Raw genomic sequence first — 20,151 nt, 5'->3', positions numbered from 1 at the left:
TGGCTACCTGCTGCTGCTGGTTTGTTCAGTCAGGAAAAGGAACATCATGGGATGTGACAACAAAAGAAGTCCACTTCTGGTGTTGCAAAACTGCTCTGCTTTGAATGTCCTGCAAACTGTACTGAAGCATGCAGTTCCAAAACTAAAGCATGTAACTAAGTGCATGCTGCACACAGCAGATCTATGTACAGGGGTTTTGTGTTGTGCTTTTTTGCTGCTAATTAAAAAATCTGTAGTCTTCAGATTCTGTGCTGTCAGCAAGTTTACATTATTCACACTTCGATTGCTTTTGGTCTCCTTCAAAAAAGAAAAAAAAGCCCTCAGACTTTTTGAAAGTTAATATATGAATTGCTGGAATGAAAGCAAAAAGCAACTTGGATGCAATTGCTTTACCTTTTTCTAGTTCACAGAGAAAAATTACAGGTATAAAAATATTCTGAACTGATTCTTACCAAAAGCATCTTCAGAGACAGGATGTATGAAAGGGAAATGAATAACTATCAAGAACAAAGAAGAAATGTTTCATTATGCCATGGTGCCTAACACCAGCTGTGGAACAGTGCATATATGCAGCACTGGCTACTGTACAAGGAAAGCTAATCAGTATTGGCCAGATCAGGTGCAATTTAGCTTTGCAAGTTTTTGACTAAAACTATTATATTAAAAATGCCTTTCCTAGTAAAAAAGGGCTTTTCACAAAACGAAATTATGTGTAGCTAAAATACCTTCAGTATTACTAATTACTTTCTTACAACGTGCTCCTACAACTCTGCTTGTTCTGCCCAAAATGGACCATCCTGAAGTTCTCTCATTCTAGTAGCTGTAACTTCAGGGGCCTCAATGTGCTCCCTATCTTCTGTGTTGCTGTGCAGAGGATGTGATGCATGGGCCCCTCCCAGGTGTGTCATGCCATAGTCTGTCCTGAGCCTAACTGGAATCAAAGAGAAACATGATGCAGATAGCAGGGCCCCACACATATGGGAGGTGGAGGGAAAGTCTTGTCATAGAAAATGCATTTGCTCCATTTTAAATACATGGAGTTGCAAAATATAATTCTGTCTCTAACATGAATGCAGATACATTTAGGGGATTCAGGGTTGTTTTGGTTTTTGTTGTTGTTGTTGTTGTTTTAAATATGGACAATTGAATGTATTTTTGACAGGTTTTAGAGTGCGTCTGTGTGTGTGAGACTGTTAGCTTTTATGTTGTGTTTGCTGCCAGAGAAAAAAGCCTGTGTAGGTTGCTGTTGCAGCAGGTTTACCCATCCTTCCCAGTATCAGCTTAGCAGTACTTGGTCACTTCTCCATCAGGGCAGATGACTTTAGCCTGTTTTGTACTTGGGAATTGCCACATAAGTAAAACAATGTCCAGTTTGCACCTTGACCCAACTGGTCAGGAAGCTGAAGAGTTGCACAGACAGTTAGCATCATGTTTCTGAGGTAATCCTGTGGACTTGGGCAGTGTTGTCTTGCATAGAGTGGGATGAAGAGTTGCCCTTGCTCATGGTGTTTGTACAGAAACTTCCTGATCTGGAAGGCAAGGACAGAAAAATTTACAGCTGCTTTAATGCTCCTTTGTGGCTTGCCAGCCTTTGCCTCTAGGGGTGAGCAGTCTCTAGCATGGTGTTAATTAAGTTACAGCAGCTCCCCTGAGCTGCTCATTTCACTGAGCTGTGTGTAAAACACTGTGTATGCTCCCAGCACTCATCTCCCATAAGGATTGCATCCATGTGCTTCCTAGACCTAGAAATTCTGTGAAGGAGGCTCTTGGGAAGACTGCTGGTGTGCAAACTGCCAAGCTTCAAAGCAAATCTACAGTAAAAATACATCAGTGTCTTTATACAGACATAAAATAAGTTTGGAATCCCTGTGAAATTGCAGATTTTCTTAGCAGAAGGTGTTTGCATAGGATAATGGGATGGAAGATGACAATTTTGTGTTGCTTTGAACATCCTGGAATCACTTTGTTTCCTTTTTTGATTCAGCTAATAAAAGCCAGCTTTAAAAATGTTGGTATGGTATAGTACCACAAAATATAGCTGAGCACATTTTTGCATGCTTAGCTCTCAGAATGTAATTTTTCTAGCAGCAGAAGATACTGCAATTATATCTGTCTTCTGATACTCTGCAGATTCATTGTGGTTTCTGTTGGTGTTGGTATTAGCCATTAAAGTGATAGACTTGGGGAGCAAGTGAGAGTCATAGCTGAGCTTCAGCAGTGAAAGGCATTAGCTGTGGTGTCAGAATTGGCTTTGGTTTGGTGTGGAGTCCCCCTGAGAGTGCTGCATGTAAATGTCAGCAGGACCTCGGCAATTCTCTCCTCCTGCCAGGAGCAGCAGCAGCATGGGGAGCCCCAGCCTGCAGCTGCCTTGTGGGCAGCCACTTGGTTTTTATCTCCATGCCAAAGCCACAAGTGTTGCAGTGTCATCTCGTACCTTCTCTGTACCAGTTTTGTTCCCTCGGTGCCTTCATCCCTTTATGTTGAATTGCGTATATGTCAAGTGAGGTTAGTCCTGAGCTTTAGGCTGCTGGTTATGTGCTGCAGCAGGTCATAGGGTCAGTTTGTTTGTTGGTCCTTGTAAACCACCAGCCTTTTTACAGTAAAATCCAGTACTAAAATTCTGTGAAAATCCAATAAAGCTATGGGTGAAATGAACAGGTGCTTACTACAGCCTTCAAAAGACCCTAACTAGAGTTACTCTTTTAAATTCTTTACCAGCAGGTGTTTATAATTCCCTATTAAAGTCATCTTGCTTCTCACTTCAGCAGAAACATTTTTTAAAGTATTAATCATAAGGCATTCATATTTTTATACCCAGAAGTTAAAGACCTGGCTTATTTTGAGATAAAAGGTAATTTATTTCCCTGAGACTGTGTGTTTGAATTTGGTTTTCAGTGATAGCAGCTCCATATATGAATCACTTGTTCACTTATTATAAAGTAATAAGAGACACTTTTTGGATGGCAATAAAAACCATATGTGAAAGAATTAATGAAAAACATGTACTGCATTCCTAAGTTTTTTGGTTGCCTTTTTTTTTTTTTTTAAATTGTGCTTTTTTAGTTTCCAGTACTTTTTCTTCTGTTAGTTTAACAGTGTTATAGTTTTAGCTTCATGGACAGAGCAAATGTGGAGCACACAATGGAAAAAATGTGCTCTGCTGACAATGTGTGCTGTCTGCAGAGAGTGCAGAATCCAGTGGCTACCTCAGACTGCTTTCTCATCAGACAGTGATTTTGTATCAGATGGTTGTTGAAGGTGCTCCTGTACCTGAGAGCAAATGGAGACCCCCTTCTATCATTACTGGGCTTCTTGCTCTTGTTCAGGCACAGTGCATATTATTAAAAACCAGCAATACTGTCACCAAACCAAATTGTATACTTGGGAGTTTTTATCACTGATTCTTGGTGAAGTCAGGATTCTATAATTTAAGCAGGAAGCATTTACATAGGGTCTTACTGAGCTTGTTTGGGTCCAGTATTCCTTGTTCAGTCTTTGTTTTTGTTTTTTGGTTGTTTTTTTTTATAAAAAGCTAGAGTTTAATAATAAACTTCAATTGTTTCAGTGCTAATGGTAACTGTTGTTAATATCTAGATTCATAATGTCACCCAATAAATGAAAAAGCAAAGTTCACTTATCAGATTATGTAAAATTAATAACCAAAGATCTGTTAAGAAATTTCAAGGCAAAGCTGTAAAATCATTCCAAATCAGGGCAAGTCTCTCATCTATTGTATTTGACTGTTTGGCTGGCACTGCACCAGGGCTCTGTAACAACAGTGCATGTCTGTCTGTCAGGTTCAGCAGGCATTGGCACATGATAGCTTGGGGTGAGAGGTGGCAGAGCTGCAGGCACATGGGAATTCCACTGTAAGGCTGAATGTAACGGTCTGGGCTTGGTGGCTGAATTTGGTTATTTGTCTCTGTGCTGTTAGCACTGGTTTAAATTAGAAACAGGCTTCTGAGCTCTTGTCCCTCAGGTTAGTGGTCCTGCAGAGTTCTTGGACACAGGCCTGAAAGCAGAAGGTTTGTGGGAAAGAAGCTATTTGTAGTTTTAAAAAGCATAGCTTCACTGCTCAAGCAACTAGAAGGTGACGACAGATTAATACATGTACCCTGGATGTGGTAGTTTATTGTATATTATTAGAGTGTTCTGCATGGCCAAGCTAGCTGGAGTCTTTTGGGGTTTTTCATTTGCTTGTAAATCACTTTAGGGTGCTGCTACACATAAATAGAACTGAGCTGGGGTTTTAATGCACCGCCCCATGTTGAACTTTCAAACTAGAGGGGGTGGGACATACTGAAAAATAGTCAGTAATAATTTACAAAATTACTGTAGTAATTCCTTTAAAACTAAACTTGTGTGTATGTATATAATCTTCTGTATGCTCATTAGACATCCCATTATGTACACACTTGCTAGCTGAAGAGCAGTTAATTACAGCACAGACTTGTGGGGCTACCTCAGTGTCTTGTCTAATGAGGAATAGTGCAATATAAAATACATTCTCTGATATTATGTCCAGTCTTGTTGAAGAAATCATTAATTGAGGGTGAAGGTTTCTCACATGCCTCTACAAAACTACTTGATTTTTTTTTTCTTTGTGGCATGTTTTTTGGAAAACATAAGAGGATTTTGTAGTTTCACTGTCTTCAAATTTCTGAAGTATCTAAGTAGTAGCTTTCATGTCTTCTGAATTGCTTTTTGCCCTAGATACTTCTGAGTTAATCTACAAAGACTTCTTTGATCTTTTTTTCTCTTCCTTTCCTATTATTTTTATTATTTTCCTTTGCAAGCTTTTCATATTCCCCTAAGAATATGATTCAGGGAAAGTAATAAATTTCTTGAGTGCCATTGCCTGAGTTTTTCTGTGCTGGCTTCATGGAAGCACTAATTTCAGCTTTTCAGATGGTTTGAATTGCAATATCTTTGCTCTCTGTTATCACTTGCAGGGTTTTTCATTGGCCCTACCTTCCAGCTTGCTTTCCCTGATTTGCTGGGTTTTAAACTTTCTCCCAAAGGTGAATTAATAGAAGTTGTTGGGATTTGAATTTTAGTGTTATTGACCTGCTTTTTTCTTATTTCTCTAATTTTTTTTTAATAAGGCCTGATTAAATGCTTATTCATGCTCACTATTATTCTACAAGTTTTATTTGCCCATAGTTTTAGTCAGTCCTGGATTGCCATTCCTTGCATGCAAGGTATCTGTGCTGGCTTGCAGTCAGAGAAGATGCACTCATTTCCTGGCAGGACAGCCAGGCTTTTGGAGCTCCCTCTCATTAACAATACCTTGTTTCACCAACATATTTATTCCTTTCTTCTTTGTCAGGCTGTAAACTTCCAAAGAACTTGCTGTAGATACTTTGGTTGCTAATATCTACCTCCAGCCTGCTGGGACCTATTTGGTTTAGTGTTTACACTAGTGAACTTCACACAGGAAAGTAGAAGCACTGAAATTTCATTGATGGCCCAAAGCTGGAAGGCCAGACTGATAGAGTTGGAAGCTGAGATTTTAATGCAGTAAGACCTAGATGTTCCTCAGGCTGAAGTAGTATTAAAAAAAATAAATAAATTATTCATGCAGGCATTGCTAGCAATGTTCTAGCTATAAACAGCTGCTTGCCAGGTAGGGGAAAGGGCTCTAACATGCCCCTTAATTGTACAAAGATTGAACCACTCACTTATTTTGATAACACAAATGCAGTCCCAGGATGAATCAGAAGTAATTCTAATGGAGATAGAGGCCTTGTGGAAAGTGTTAATGCATCAAAACCATGGTAGGTTCTCCTGTGTAGTACTGCATGCACCCATAACCATAAAGGGTAAATGTTGTTGTGCTGTGGAGACAGACTAAACCTTTATCGTAGAAAAAGAGAGCTAAATAGCTGGATGTTTTTATTTTTTCAGAATATGAAGGCTTTGAGGATTACTCTTTTCATGCTCACTTAATTCACTTTCTGACAGCAGATGGGCAGACTTGTGCTGAAATGAGCAGCCATGCTGTCACACACACACAGAAAGAAAACAACCTCGCCTTGTGTTATTGTCACCTGGAAATTGAGAAGTTCCCAACTAGTAGGAAGAGGTTTTTGGATGCTGATCTGAAATCAGCAGTGTGTTTGTGTCTCTCAGTGACAACCAAAGCTCTGCTCCCAAAGCAGGTGCTGCAGTACTCTGCAGAGTAAAAAACATCAATGCAAGCAGAGGCAGGGCACTGGGAGGGCACTGTCAGGCTGGACTAGGCTGACTCATTACAATAATTTGCATTAATTTTCAAAACCACATGCTTGAGCAGTGTACCTTTAGATGTGCCCTCACCATGTCCTGGCTTCTCTTTTTGTGTCTCTCCTTCTGAGCAGTGTTTTGTGTCACTTCAGCTGACTGGGGCCACATTTTAGTCAAATTAATTGTTTCTGCATCTTTAGGGCCGAGTTAATAATTTCCCCAAACCTCTGGGGAACCCACAGAGAGCCAAGACCTGCTTGCAGTCTGCTTAGGTCCAGCACACCCAGGGGGCTGCTATGCCTGAGCCAGTCCTGGGAGCATAAATTGGGAGTGCTGATCCCGTGTTCCCTGGCACTTGTGTAAAGAGATTGTTGAGGCGCCAGAGGTGAAATACCGTGGAGCCAAGCAGAGTTTGGCAAGGGCTGTGAATTTGAGCTCAAAGCTGCACAAAAAGCAGCTACAGCTGTTCCCAGTGAAGAGCTGGCCCCTGGAGCCAGGGCGCTGCAGCCGCTCGGTGCTACCTTTTGTAGCAATTCTGGGCTTGAGCTGTTCCTTTTTCTGTGCTGTGGGTAATCCATGGCACCTGGGTGTGCTACCTGCAGACCCTCAGCTGTGCTTTTCAGTGGGTTTGATCCATATTTGAAAGTATTTATAGGATGTCTGCAGTTGCAGATTAATTAACTTGGCAAGTGCCAAGGGTTCTTCATGATGCGCTCTCCTGGCCCTTTCCACACACATCCCCCAGCATCCCCTTCCCCAGATGCTTCTGCTCAGTGGATAGTGGGATCTGAACATCTCTTTATATGGAACAAAATATTTTTACTTTCATACCTAGTGTTTTCAGGCTGGTAGAATTGTCAATGATTTTTTGTTGGTACCCACTGTCTTCAGAAGTTTTGACTTTTTCTCCCTTGTCATCCCTTACATACATATCTATCATAACATGACAGGCTCTTTTTTCCCTAGAAGGAAATAAAAGTCTAGACATGCTGCTTTGTATTGGAAAATAGTGAGGCTGCAGGAAAGGGTCGTAGTCTAGTGCTCTTGATCGTTCACTTGAGCAAGTATAGTATGAAAGAGTTAAATCACTGATTGTCTTAACTTGCAAATACAAGAATTTGGCCTCAGGCAATTAACTGCTGTTTGAGAATGGTGTTGGTAGCTGTCATCCTCTCTAGTATTTCAAAAGATTTTTACATTAATATTATATCTGCCCTACAGGTTATTCTAACAAAAGGAAATTTACAGTCTTAGACTAAAAAGATCTTTCAATGGGCTGTCTCTTTTTCTCATACTTCTGCTTCTTTAAGGAGAGGCTTAATCAAATTTTACCTAGTCTGTGTCCTTCTAACAAGTGTTTTAAATATGTATCTTCAAAGGTAATGTTGAGTGAACACAGCTAGTTAAAAAGGTAAAAAAATGTTCTTTCTTTAATGGGAACTTCAGAGAGCTAATTTGTATCTGAATGCCCTGTAGATATTCTTTTCCCTAAGCTCCAGGAGAGCCTCTTCTGCCAGCAGCTTGACTGAATTCCTCTTGGACTCTTCATGCCTCTCATCTGCAGAGTCCAACAGGTGCAACTGCCTCCATCCATAAGAATTTCAATTGCAGGTTGTCTCCACTGTTCTAAGCAACAATGAGAAATTTGATCCTAAATTTGTGGTGTCACTTTGCACTGATCTTGTGGAACCAGAAGTGTCAAGCTCAGTGTTAAATCAAGAATTTATGGATTAACAATGAGCAGTCTTTTGTAAATACCCTCAGGCTTTAATTTATAAGACTGTTGGTGCCAGATTTTAATAGAAAGGTCATTGTTAATACATTACTCTTGGGTTTGGCCAGTGTTATTTTATCTCTGAATATACATACTATAAAAAAATATATTGGTAGATAAATGAGACATGGTACTAGATTGGAGTAATTATCTAAACATTTATGTCAAACTAGTGACAGCTCCAATGTTTAGCTTTTCTTAGTGATGCAGTTAAGCAATGCACATGTGGTAAGATGACTGTTGTGTCTAATTTAGCAACCAGAGAGTGAGTTTCTTTGTTCCTTTTTCCTTTATCTGAGACAGGTTTTCTACTGTTCTCAGTGGAGAGACTCATGGGGTTCTTGTTCAAAGCACCCATGTTTTTTCTTGGAAAGAAGTGGAGACAACTGTTTTTCATCTTTATCATATTTGCTCCTTTTGTACTGGACTTCTATGGCTCAACTTTCATTGTATTAATATGCTAAATAAGAACAAAACCTTTATGTATGTGTTAGTTTTAAATTTTTCAATTGTTATAATTATTGACCTGGTTTCTTTTGCCTTTTTAGATCTCTGAGTTTGACTTGATCTGTTAAGCTATGATTCTGTGGAAATAAGTCTGAGTTTCTCATAATTTCAATTTCAGATGTTTTAGGGAATGCCAGACATAGATTGCACAATCATGCAGTCTGAGTATTAATCTTATGCTTAATTTGGGAAATATTTCCAAGCATTCCTTGAGGATTGTAGGGAAGTCTGTTTCATGTTTGTTTCTTAAAGAAGTACTAAAGTAATTGTTGAAAAAAATCTTAATTTTAGATCTTACTGTTTATTGTTTCAAAGGTGATTAGAGTTTTCTTAATACCATATTGCTAATTTACAGTTATTCTTCTACTCAACTCCTCTTCTATTCAAATTTTTCTTCTTTACTTTTCCTCAGCGATTCAAATTTTGGTTTGAACGCTGAGTTCCCTGTGTCTGCTACGATTTTCAAACCCTCACTCGTAAAAAAGTGTCAGTGGTCCAAATTCACAGCAGAATATTATGTTACTTTGGTTAATATTTTTACTAAAAATGGATATTAATTACTAGTGAAGTTGAAGAGCAATAAAAGTTACTACTTCATTGATGCAAAGTTCGGGGAATATTTGGCTATTTGTCATCAGTGCTTTTTGAAATGGAACTGTAATTTTCCCTGGTGGTAGGGAAGCTCACGTTCCTTCAAAAGGAACTCCTAAAGGCTTCCAAAGTGCTCACATTCCCACAGAGATGAAATACATGTGTCTTGTCACAGCTGTGAGCAGTATTAGCTGGAGTCATTCTGAGCTGTTGCTTTTTTCCTTTTATTCTTCAGGATACAAAGCTTAATAACACAGGTTGCTGTATTAGTTTGTGATGGTATATAATTCTTGATTATATTCATCTGCAAAGCTCTTGACACTTCTTCCTGTGGTGTCCTCGTGCCTTAGCTTGGCCGCTAGGATTTGGAAAGGTGGGTGGCTGGGCAGGGGAAAGAACCACTTGGAGAGTTGGCCTGGGAGGGTTGTGGTTAATGGATCATGCTGTACCTGGTGGCCAGTAGGTGACACAGGGAGTCTGCAGGATTCTGCTCTGGCCCTGCCCTGCTCATCATCTCTAGCAGTGGCCTGAGGTGGGTGACACAGGGCGCTCTCAGGTTTGCAGTGACAGCAGACTGGGGGCCCAGTGGCTGTGCTGGGGAGATGGGCTTGTGGGAGCCTCGTTAATGAAGCAGAGACAAATTCCAAGTCCTGAGTCTATGGAAAAGAAGAGTCTCTGGCAGGAGCACAGTGTGGGGACCAAACTCTATGGGAAGGGCCCCCGAGGTGCTGTCAGGTGCCAGGAGATGCTGTGCCATCTCCATCCTAGGGGTTTTTTAAATCTGCATTAGGCAAAAGCCTGAGGAACCTAGTTGGGCCTCATGTCCAGGCAGAGGTTGGACTTAGACACCTCCTCAGGTCCTTTTCAACCTGAAATACCTCATCCTGTAATGCTGTGACTAATTATTTATTCAGTTTCAAATTTGAATTTTGAATTTTGCCTTTATAACTTAACTTGCATGTCTAAAGTCCTACATGCTAAGTCTGTTCTATCAAAAATTCAACTAACGCTTGTTCTATGTGCCTTTAATGTTCCATTAAAAAAAAAAAAAAATCTGGGCCTTTACCAAGCTCGCATTTCAAAAATAATTGTTATATAACCAGTGTGATTTGCATCTCTGTGCTTATTACTGTGCTTATTGCTGCTTATTCTTTTGTGTAAACTTGCCACATGATTAATGTGCCTTTTTGTTCCAACAGAGGGAGAATATATCAAGATGTTCATGCGAGGCCGACCAATCACAATGTTCATTCCTTCTGACGTAGAAAACTATGATGATATTAGGACAGAGCTGCCTCCTGAAAAGTTAAAACTGGAGTGGGTGTATCCTTAATATCAATAACTACTCACTGTTCCCTTTTTGTCTTGTCTTGCATTTGTCCCTTTTAGAATCCAGTCTTGTCTCTTCTCTGTTGCGAGGTTAAAACTAAAAGGTGAGGGAAAATGTTCAAATTAACATAACAATGGAAATGGTTTGTAACTCCTGTATAGTACAACTTTAAATGACAGGCTACATAGGTATGGAAATACTGTACCTTTTCTTTTATTTGTTTTGCTGTTGACACTAATTCTAATTTATTAACTGACTTATATTTACTGCAAAATAAAGCATTTTTGGAAAGTTAGACAATTTGAAAAATGTCCTCCTCTACATCCCACTATGTTAATGTAGGCTTTGCTTCAGGAATAGTTAGTTTTCAACTATGGAAGATGATGAGTTTGTGTCCTTTTTTTTGGAGTGAGGATTGGAGAAGCAGCCACCCTTTGCACTGCTTCTGTATTTCAGCTCCAAAGTGAAACAGTTAATTTCTTGGAACCTATTTTTGTATTAAATGCACTAAATTTGTCATTTGAGGAACTGAGTAGGTGTGTGGCTGATGAAAATTCTCCAAGTTTACTCGATCAGACATAAGGTTAATTTTAAGAGATGTGCTTTTGCACATGTTTGGGTCTTCCTGTCTCTCCCCCATCTCTGCAGATTTTTCCAGTAAGCTGTTATTGTGTTAGTAAGTCTCTTAGTACTTTAGTAAAATAACATGTCTAGGCAGCACTTGAGTTGTTGTAATAATCTGAAGTTTGATGCTCTGAGGTTGCTGAAAGCAGGGAGACTTTTTAGCAGCGTTGATGATACACTGTCACATGTCAGGAAGAAAGTTTTGGATTAAAGTCTGACTGGAAGGAAAACAGAACTTTTATTTATGCTTTGTAAAACTGTGGTACCCAATTTTCCAACCATCACAGCTCTTGGTTCCTGATGCTGGTACTATTGACTGTGGAGTGAATTGGGTCAGTTAGTGATCTGGCTGAAATGTAATCTCTTTTTGTGAAGCTAATTTTCAAGCAGGACCAATACATTAGTTTGATTAGCCTCACAAATATGCAAGGACTGGAACTGGCATGCTGGAGGAACATCAGCTCGACTTTTCCAGCATCAGTGAGCAGTTTGGACTGATGAAAACTGATCATGAAATCACACCCTCAGTTAAGTAGGTGCAAATCCCAGTGTGGACACATTTAATGTCCAAGAACCTTAAGTTCAGGTTAAACCAGTTGGCTGCTGAGGTCTAATGAAAGTGAAATAAATCTAGTTGAAAGAGACTGTCCATATGTTTTGGAATCTGTTAAGGGAAATGTCATACCAAATCAGACCAGTATATTTATGAGTGCAGGGTATCTTTTAGATGGAAAGGTGAAGAAAATGAGGAAAAGGCAGTAAAATTTATGAGGACTAAATATTGGTCTCTATTAATTTGAACTTGAAAAATTGCTCTTCAGTTGGAAAATGCAGCAGCAGCAGACCTTCTGCCTTATGCTTAGGTTTAGCAAGGGGAACAAATCTGCAAGGTAGCTCTATCTTGCAAATATGGTGGCAAACTGAACCCTGTACACCTTATTAAAAAGGCATGGGGACAATGATTTACTGAGTATTTTACTAATGTCACTATTTTACTGATGTCACCTGAAAGCTCAGCTGAGTGTTGAATAATAGTTCCATTCATAGGTTTTGTTTTGAATTCTTATAATTCTCCTGTCTTCTGGATGATTTTTATTATTAGGTTTTCCTTTGTTATTACTCTTTTGGAAAATGCTGATCAGCTATGACCAACTGCAAGGAACAACAGGCAGATTATTGGGGTGGGTTTCTTTTGGTTTATTGGTTGGTTTGGGGGGGGGGGGGGGGGTCTCCTTTTTAGATGTTTCCATTAGGTTTATTAAACTCCTGATACCCTGTACTGTAGATTCAACTAGGGAAATACAGCTTTTGTCTGCCTTGCAGATTATTGTCATTTGAAGAAATGCCTAAGCTGCTTGGCAAGGTAAAGCAGCTCATGGGGGAGTCTGAGCTTTTGACTGTGTCTGGTTCCTGAGTGATATCATTTAAGTTGAATAATTTAGTTTGAGTATCCCTGCTTTGTACTGTAGTCTTTGCTACTGCACTTCAGAAGTGGTTAAAGCATATCTGACATTCCTAGGAATAGCAAAATTGGCTTATTTAGTGGCTTCAGAGGTCACAGTCAGTGCAGCCTTTGACAGTGACTTTGTAGATTCTTTCTCCCAGTGCATAGGAGCTCAGTTTCAGAAGGGTATTTCAGACTCTGTTTTATGAGATTATTTTTAGCAGTAGTGCACTTCTTTCTAAGAATAATTGAAGACAGTTGTAAATATACTGCTGAAATCTGGTGTATGGTAGATCACTTTTCATTGAGGGCAGTAGCTATTTTTAGCCAGTTCAAACAAACAAACAAAAAAAACTGAAAACTTAAAGTTTTTAAACATATCAAATGTTGTGACAAAACAGTCCTTGTAATTGGTGAGAAATAATTACAATATCAAGGCAACTATCTCATAATTTCCATGATTTAATCATCAGTTTCGCTGAAATGATGATATTAACATTGAAATTCGGTGGAAATCAAGCATCAAAGTTGTGTCACCCCTTTTTCTGAATAGATACGGTCAATTATTGCATTAATTGTGTTGCACTATATATGCTGCTTTGTTCTGCATGTGTGGAGCAGGAAAGAAATGCTGTGGAGCAACAACTCTTTTGTTCACTCAAGATACTCTAGAATGGAAAATGAAGAAAGCAAAAAAAAATTGTCTTACAAAACAGGTGGTTCATTTAGGTGTTTGTAACAAGATGTGCTTCTAGAAAATGCAACCACTCTTTGGTACTTTATTTTGTAGGAGGGGTAAAAGAAATGAAGGTACTGAGAAAATGTAATTTTTTTTTTCTCACAGTTTCATGAATGTCAGAACTCAGTGGTGGGTGCCAAAGTATTTAGCTCTAGCTTGGCTAAGCATGGAAGACTTATGCTTTGGAAAGACATGTTTGTGTAAATCATTAATACTTTTCTAGGATGAATGTTCAAAGACGTCAATCTTCCTAAATCCTTATCAATACATTCCCCATTGTGTACAGCAGATGAGCCAAATCTGCCTCTTTCCTCTGAGAAGGTATTTAAAATAGCATTCTTAATGCTTCAGGATAGAAAAAATATTTTCATTGGTTTGTAGCCCATTGCTTTTGAAAGTTCAGTTTAGTTTGTTATTTTTTGTAAAAGGCCATTCTGGAAGTTTCTTTGAGTTCCATCAGCATTTAAAAGAGGAAAGAGGAATTGAGTGGAGAAGTAAATGGTAATGGAGGAGAAGCAGAGGCATCCTTTTTTTCTGCCCTCAGCATTGTGTTGTACCAGCATTGCTCTGGATATTGTTTGCTTAGCAGGCCAGTGAATAATCTCTGCTTCAGAGGAGCCTTTGTGTTCTTCCCTGCTAAGGGAAGGCAGCAAGATATGAGTCTGTTTTGTTTTCTACACTCCAAAGGGGTTTAATTGACAACTGAATGCAGTGTCCCTCTTTGAACTATTGTTTAGCTACAGCATGTGTTTTGTTTTGCAAGTGTTCCTCTGGTCTGGTGGCACTGCAGAAGAGGAAGGGTAGTGGGGTAGTGCAGTGGGGCATTTTTAGGGGTTCAGTGCTATTTTTGATATAAAGGTGGCCCATTTTATAGAGAATAGAGATTAGGAGATACCAGTTTAGATATTCCCAAACCTGAACTACTGCACCTGCCTTCATTTATGAGAAAGGGCCATCTTCATCCATCCAGCTTTCTCCACATGGGCCTTTCACTTCCTTTTCTTTACCTTATTAACCAGGACCTGAAGCTGGAATCCTTTAGCTAAAGCTGCATAATGTGTTTCCCATCTTTTTCTTGCTGTTGCAGGTGTATTAATTGGCACTGAAGTGGAAAGCTCTCTAAAGTGCACGACATAACAGGAAAATAATATTTTTGGGGCTACATAGTTAGATGTTAAAGTCTGAGTTATGATGTTAATTGTTCCTGGTGACCCAGGGAAATGAAATATAGGCAGGCAGCCACATTAATAGTCTAGAGGAGGAGAACTGCACCTGTTCCAAAGAAATAACGAGTTGTAATAACGTTTGATCAGTGCCAACCAAGGCTTGTTCACAGTGTGTGAAACTTCTGAATGTCATTAGGACCTGTGCATGTTCCTACAGAAAACATGCCTTTTATATATTTTGGGTAGATTTGGATAGAATATCTTTTACTGTGTAAATTCCTTTTAAGTTTGGTTTGTTTAAAAAATACTCTTAAAACAGTGTAAAGAAATCTTTTCTAAACTTGGCAGCTGCTGTGCAGAAGCTTGCCTTTTTATGTAGGGCATTAGGAATTGTTTTAACAGGCCAAATGAAAGTGACAATCTGCTGCCCAGCCTGATGATACACAACTCTGCTGCTGTAAAAAAATGTTAAATTAGAATAGCAAGTCCTGCTGTTATCTAATGAAATTCACATGAAAATTTTTACAATACTGCTCTTGCTTTACTTCTACCATATTTTATTTTTAATATCAGTGATCATAATTTCTTGAGGGATTTGGGTCTTGAAGTACAGGTGTACGGGAGTTTTTTGTTTTCTTTTTAAACCGTATTAGTGAAATTGTGCTGTAGTTCTAGAGGGAAAACCTTAAAGAGCATTTGCTGATGTGAGAGCTCCCCAAGAATCCTTTAAGGGAAAAAAAAAAATGGTTGAGTTTTTTCTGGTATTCAGTGACTATGAAATCCTTAACTAAAAAAAATATAGATATGGGTATCGTGGAAGAGACTGTCGAGCCAATGTTTACCTCCTTCCTACCGGAGAAATTGTGTATTTCATAGCCTCAGTGGTGGTACTGTTTAACTACGAGGAGAGAACCCAGCGGCACTACTTGGGTCACACAGACTGTGTTAAATGGTTAGTACACAACATTTGCATGTCAGTGTGTGGGTAATAATGCAGAAATATTTCCTTTCCTCCCCTGCTATATGTACAAGCTAATTAATGTCACTGTAGTTGTAGTTATTTCCTGTTTAATCAGTCCCAGTAGATTTCACTGCAGTAAACACAGCACAAACAAATGCTATTAAAGCAGTCCATGCTAGCATAGGATGTCTGGTTTACATGTAAAACAGGGGGATATGTATACAATCTAAGAGTGCTAGAAAGGATCTTTGCATAAATTGTTCCAAATAGTTGTCCCAGAAATTAAAAATTGTTGTTAGCCTGACTCTAAATCAGTTGTTTACAGACAATATGGCAAAAGTGCAATCTTAAAGGAGAACTAGAAAACCGTGTTGAAAAATGAGCAGTCATACTCTCATTTTGTAAAAGATACATGACCCGAGTATAAAGAGAGTCAGGAAAATCAGAAAGAAGTTTGCAAAAAAAAAAAACCTAGAGAATTAAAATTGAGGCCATTTTCATTGTGTCAGGCAGTTACAGAATTTGCTAGGTCAGTCTGAATGAAGAGTAGTGCACAAAATGTAATGGTGAACATAAACACTCTACTGTGTGCAGTACCTGACTGGAGAAAATTTGACATCTAAAGCTCTTTTCTCTTGTCTGTGTAATTGATTCCTGAGGGAGGAATGCTGCCAGTTTGTGTTCTTCACTTTCATTCAGAAAATTGAACTGAATTGTAAATTTTTTTGGTGTCTGTCATTATGGCATCTTCAGGTTTGCCCTGGCCCCCTTTAATCTTTCAATGGCTTTCTTCCCCCTTGCAGTTTTACAGAGAAAGCAATTAAGAATATAAATCAAAAGAACCCGAGGACTGAGAAGATGTATTCTCTAAAATCTGTTTTGTCACATGAGCTTCAAAGCAAAATGTGATATGCAAGGACACGTTTTTACTTCCACTAGTGGTGCACGACACTGCTTTAGTACAATTACATCAGTAACTCATTTCAAGTGATGGTAATCCTTGACTCCTGGGTGCATAGGCAAGCCCTCAGCCAACTTTTCTGCCTTTTTTCCCCCAGGTTCATGACATCTCTAGGTTCAGGCATAAAATACACTGTAGTGTTTATAACTATGGCACATAACTATGTGTAGGAGGTTCACTACAGACCATGTAGATTGTGGTCTCCCAGGGTAGTGCAAACCTGAGGTGTGTCAGGGCACGTGTGGAGGTGGCTCTTCTGGCACTCCTGGTCAGTACAGTGTGGAATGAAATATCTGGTGAGAAACGTTCAAGTTGTCTCCTTAGAAGTGGGATTTAGGATCATAAGTGTCTTCATGGGCTTTTGTTGAGAAACAAATAAAAATTTACAAAACACCTCTCAGTTTTGAAGACGTATGACAGCAAAAGCAAGTCATATTTCTGTCTGTCTTAGTCTTGCAGTTCATCCAGACAAAATTAGAATTGCAACAGGACAGTTAGCTGGAGTGGATAAAGATGGAAGGGTAAGTAATAGAGCTGTTGAGCAGTAGTATCTTGTTTTGAAAATCAGGAAAAAGTGGTTTGGGGTTTTTTTAATCATCACCTTCTGTCTGCAGTTTATATTAAGCACTGCATTTACTGAGGTATTTTGAGTTTCTCAGGTAACAGCCTGTATCTCTAGCAAAAGACAGTGACAGAAACACTCAACCATACATTAAAAAGAGCAGAAGCTCATAAAGTTCCATATCTGCAAGCAAACATGAAGCTTGTAATTGATTTATAAGGCCACATCCTTTTTGTTGTATTACTTTCAATATGTGTTCTCCCAAGGGAGAGCAAATCCCCATTTCTGTGGGTCAGTACAGTCTTAGGGCTTCATGGAAGAGGAAACCAACTTTGAGAATTCATGAAAAGTATGCCTAACTTTTCTATAAACTTGCTCATTTGACAGCAAGTATATTTAAATGCTGCTCTCCACCTCTTAGCATAATTCTGTCAGAATTTGAATAATTGGATTATTTTCATGAAGTTATAGACAGAGGGGGGAAAAAAGGACAGATGCTGTAAAGTGTAGAAGCCTGTTAAATATAACTCTTTTTCAGGTCTTCGACTTAATTTTTTATATTTTGTAAGAAATTTATGTGGGGGGTTTTGTATACAGGATTTCCACTAAGCATTTTCTGAATCTTGTTAGAGTTGGTTGGTTTGTTTTTCCATCAGTACAAAGATTTATCACTTTCAGTGGTGAATGCTGTTAGTTTGTGATTGTTTCTAAGCTAGTGTGGGATACTGATTGTATGAAGTGGTAGTATAAACATGGACATTTTCATTGAATGATTGGTGGTGGTTAAAAGGCTCAGTGCACCAGTGTTTGTTTCTTTTCTTTATTTCCTAATTTATTTATATAAGCCCAGATTTGATTATTATTTTCAGTTGTTGCATAATATTACTAGTCTGGGGTCTCAAATGCAAGATGACTCTTCCATTATTTGTTCACTTCCTTGAATTGGTTAAAGTATTTCCACAACTACTAAAAGCCATTTTGCTGCCTCGAGGGTAGCCCAGACAGAAGGAGCAGCATTGCCTTGGCTGTCCCCTTTAGGCTTTGAGGGTAGTGCCCAGCAGCATGACCAGCACAGGTCATTGCCCTGCCTTTACCCTGCAGTCTGTGGTGCAGGCAGCAGCCTGTGTTTCCCTGCTGTGACCTGTCTGTGCTGTTGCTTCCCACGCAGCCCCTGCAGCCCCATGTCAGAGTGTGGGACTCGGTGAGCCTGGCCACGCTGCAGGTGATCGGCCTCGGCACCTTCGAGCGCGGCGTGGGCTGCTTGGATTTCTCCAAAGCGGTAAGATGGGCACCGTGCCATTCCACAGCACCTCCTGTGGAAACGGGCAGGAAACCTCTGAAGTTTCTCTTGTTGTGATCTCTTTCAGTACCAAAAGCGTGTCACTAAAGTTTCTGTATACTTTCTAAAAGCAGCTGACAGCTGGGAAAACAGGAAATGGCACATGTAAAACCAAACAGCACGATAAATAAATAGCAGGCAAAACAAACCCTGAAGTAGAAATTGAAGTCCACGCTGGGTTTGGTGGTTTGGTTTTGTTGGGTCTTTTTTATTTTGATGTTAAAAACAAATTTGTTTGTGAGGTTTGTGATGACAAAATTTAGTGAGTTCTGATAGGAGGGTTAACTTTTTTGCTTTCACAGCTGGAGTAGGTTTTTGTCCACCAACAGGAAATTTAAAAAAAACCAAAACTTCACATTATCTTGTACTGGTTTTTTTCCCAAGGAATAGCTTGTTCACTTTTTGCCTCTTCTTTTACACAGAAAATAAATAGAGGTCTTTGTTACCAGACCCATAGAATTTATCAGGAAAAATTGGTAGCACATGGAGTACATAGAGATGCACTGCTTGGCATTCAGAAAGTTCTCATTTCAAATTTGAAAATGAGTTGGGTTTGTTTTGTTTTGTTTGTTGTTTGTTTGTTTTTAAATGTGGGCATATTTTAATCTTGAAGCTGCTACTGCATTTTTGCCAAAAGACTGAGACATATCAGACCTCCTGAAAACCCAAGCTGGAGTCTTGCATTCCATCAAGAGGAATTAATATAAGTGAAAAATGGAAAATGCAGACAAACAATGTCTGCAGTATTTTGCTAATAGAGGAAGAGATTTAGAGGACAGCTGAGGTGGGAAGGGATGTCTGGAGATCACCTCATGCACTGTCCTGCTTACAGCAGGTTCTGTCAGAGCAGGCTGCTCAGGCTGTGGTCCAGCTGGCTTCTGGGAACCTCCCAGAATGGAAACTCAGCAGTGTCTCTGGGTGACCTGTTGAAAAGAAATTCCTGCACTCTCTTGCTGCAGTTTCACTTAGGGTTTGGAAGAAAGAAAGGAATCGAAAGAAATTTCATAGCATTGAAATGTTGCTATGTTAGATATAGTACATTGTGTGTTTCAGTAAATAATGTGAAAGGAGTGCTGGCATTCCTGTCACTCCAATAAACCAATGAAATTTACATACTTGGATAGAGGTCTTTTTCAGTGTGAATAAGAGTGCATTCCATCATTTTAAAAGCAGGGAATTTTTTGGGGACTGGATTTTAGCTTTTATTGATTCTGTTTTGCAGATAACTGAATTAGATTTCTTATTACAGTCTCACATGATTGCTCACTGGACTGAAACAGTTTGTGTGCAATATCTAGACCTATGTTTTTTACCACAGGATTTATTAACCCCTCCAAGAGTTGTGTACAGTGCCAATGCTGTCTTCAGGGTTCCTTCCCACCTAATAATTCACATGTATATTTGCATATTACTGCTCAGAATAGTGCTTGGGAATAATAGCTTTAGCCACTTCTATTTTCATAATTTGTTAGAGAATTAAGTGCAAGAATCAACTTTATGATGATTAAAATCTCCTCCAAATCTTTCTACAAATGTCCTTGAAACAGCTGGTTTGTGCAAGTGTGCATTGCTGGGAATAAGTATGGTTTTAAGATTTTTTTCTCTGCTCCTTTAATTGCATGTAGCCATATAGTTACCATTTTGTTGTAAAGTTGTTCAAAATAAGTGGTTTCAGTCATTTAATACTGAAGATGCTGCTCTTCCTCCTCTGTAAGCACTGTTTTGTTCAGAAAGTGTTACTTTGGCTGCAGTTTTACCAACTACATGATGAAACTGCTGGTGCTTTATGATCCATAAGGAAAAAACTATGCTTACAGAATCTGATAATGTAGTTGTGTGTATGTGATGGTGGCATTTAGGGAAAAAAACACAAGTGGAGCTGCGTGTCTGTCCTCTGAGACCTGAGGAAAAGCAAAATATTTATAAGA

The 20,151-nt window shown here is 39.1% G+C and overlaps 1 protein-coding gene across 5 annotated transcripts in view; it reads left to right on the top strand.

The window, feature by feature from the left end:
• EML4 (EMAP like 4) overlaps positions 1 to 20,151 on the top strand; it is a 147,509-nt gene that overhangs the window by 101,120 nt on the left and 26,238 nt on the right. For all 5 annotated transcript variants that reach the window (XM_077175850.1, XM_054630029.2, XM_077175849.1 and 2 more), the window contains 4 exons: positions 10,297 to 10,420; positions 15,203 to 15,352; positions 16,774 to 16,843; positions 18,053 to 18,163. In XM_077175850.1, coding sequence (XP_077031965.1) covers positions 10,297 to 10,420; positions 15,203 to 15,352; positions 16,774 to 16,843; positions 18,053 to 18,163 — 455 coding nt within the window. The remainder of the gene's footprint in view (positions 1 to 10,296; positions 10,421 to 15,202; positions 15,353 to 16,773; positions 16,844 to 18,052; positions 18,164 to 20,151) is intronic.

This window comes from Agelaius phoeniceus, chromosome 3 (genome assembly GCF_051311805.1).
Source record: "Agelaius phoeniceus isolate bAgePho1 chromosome 3, bAgePho1.hap1, whole genome shotgun sequence".
Classification (NCBI taxonomy): domain Eukaryota; kingdom Metazoa; phylum Chordata; class Aves; order Passeriformes; family Icteridae; genus Agelaius; species Agelaius phoeniceus.
Note: the sequence above shows the minus strand (reverse complement) of the source record. Positions and strands in the feature narration are given on the sequence as shown.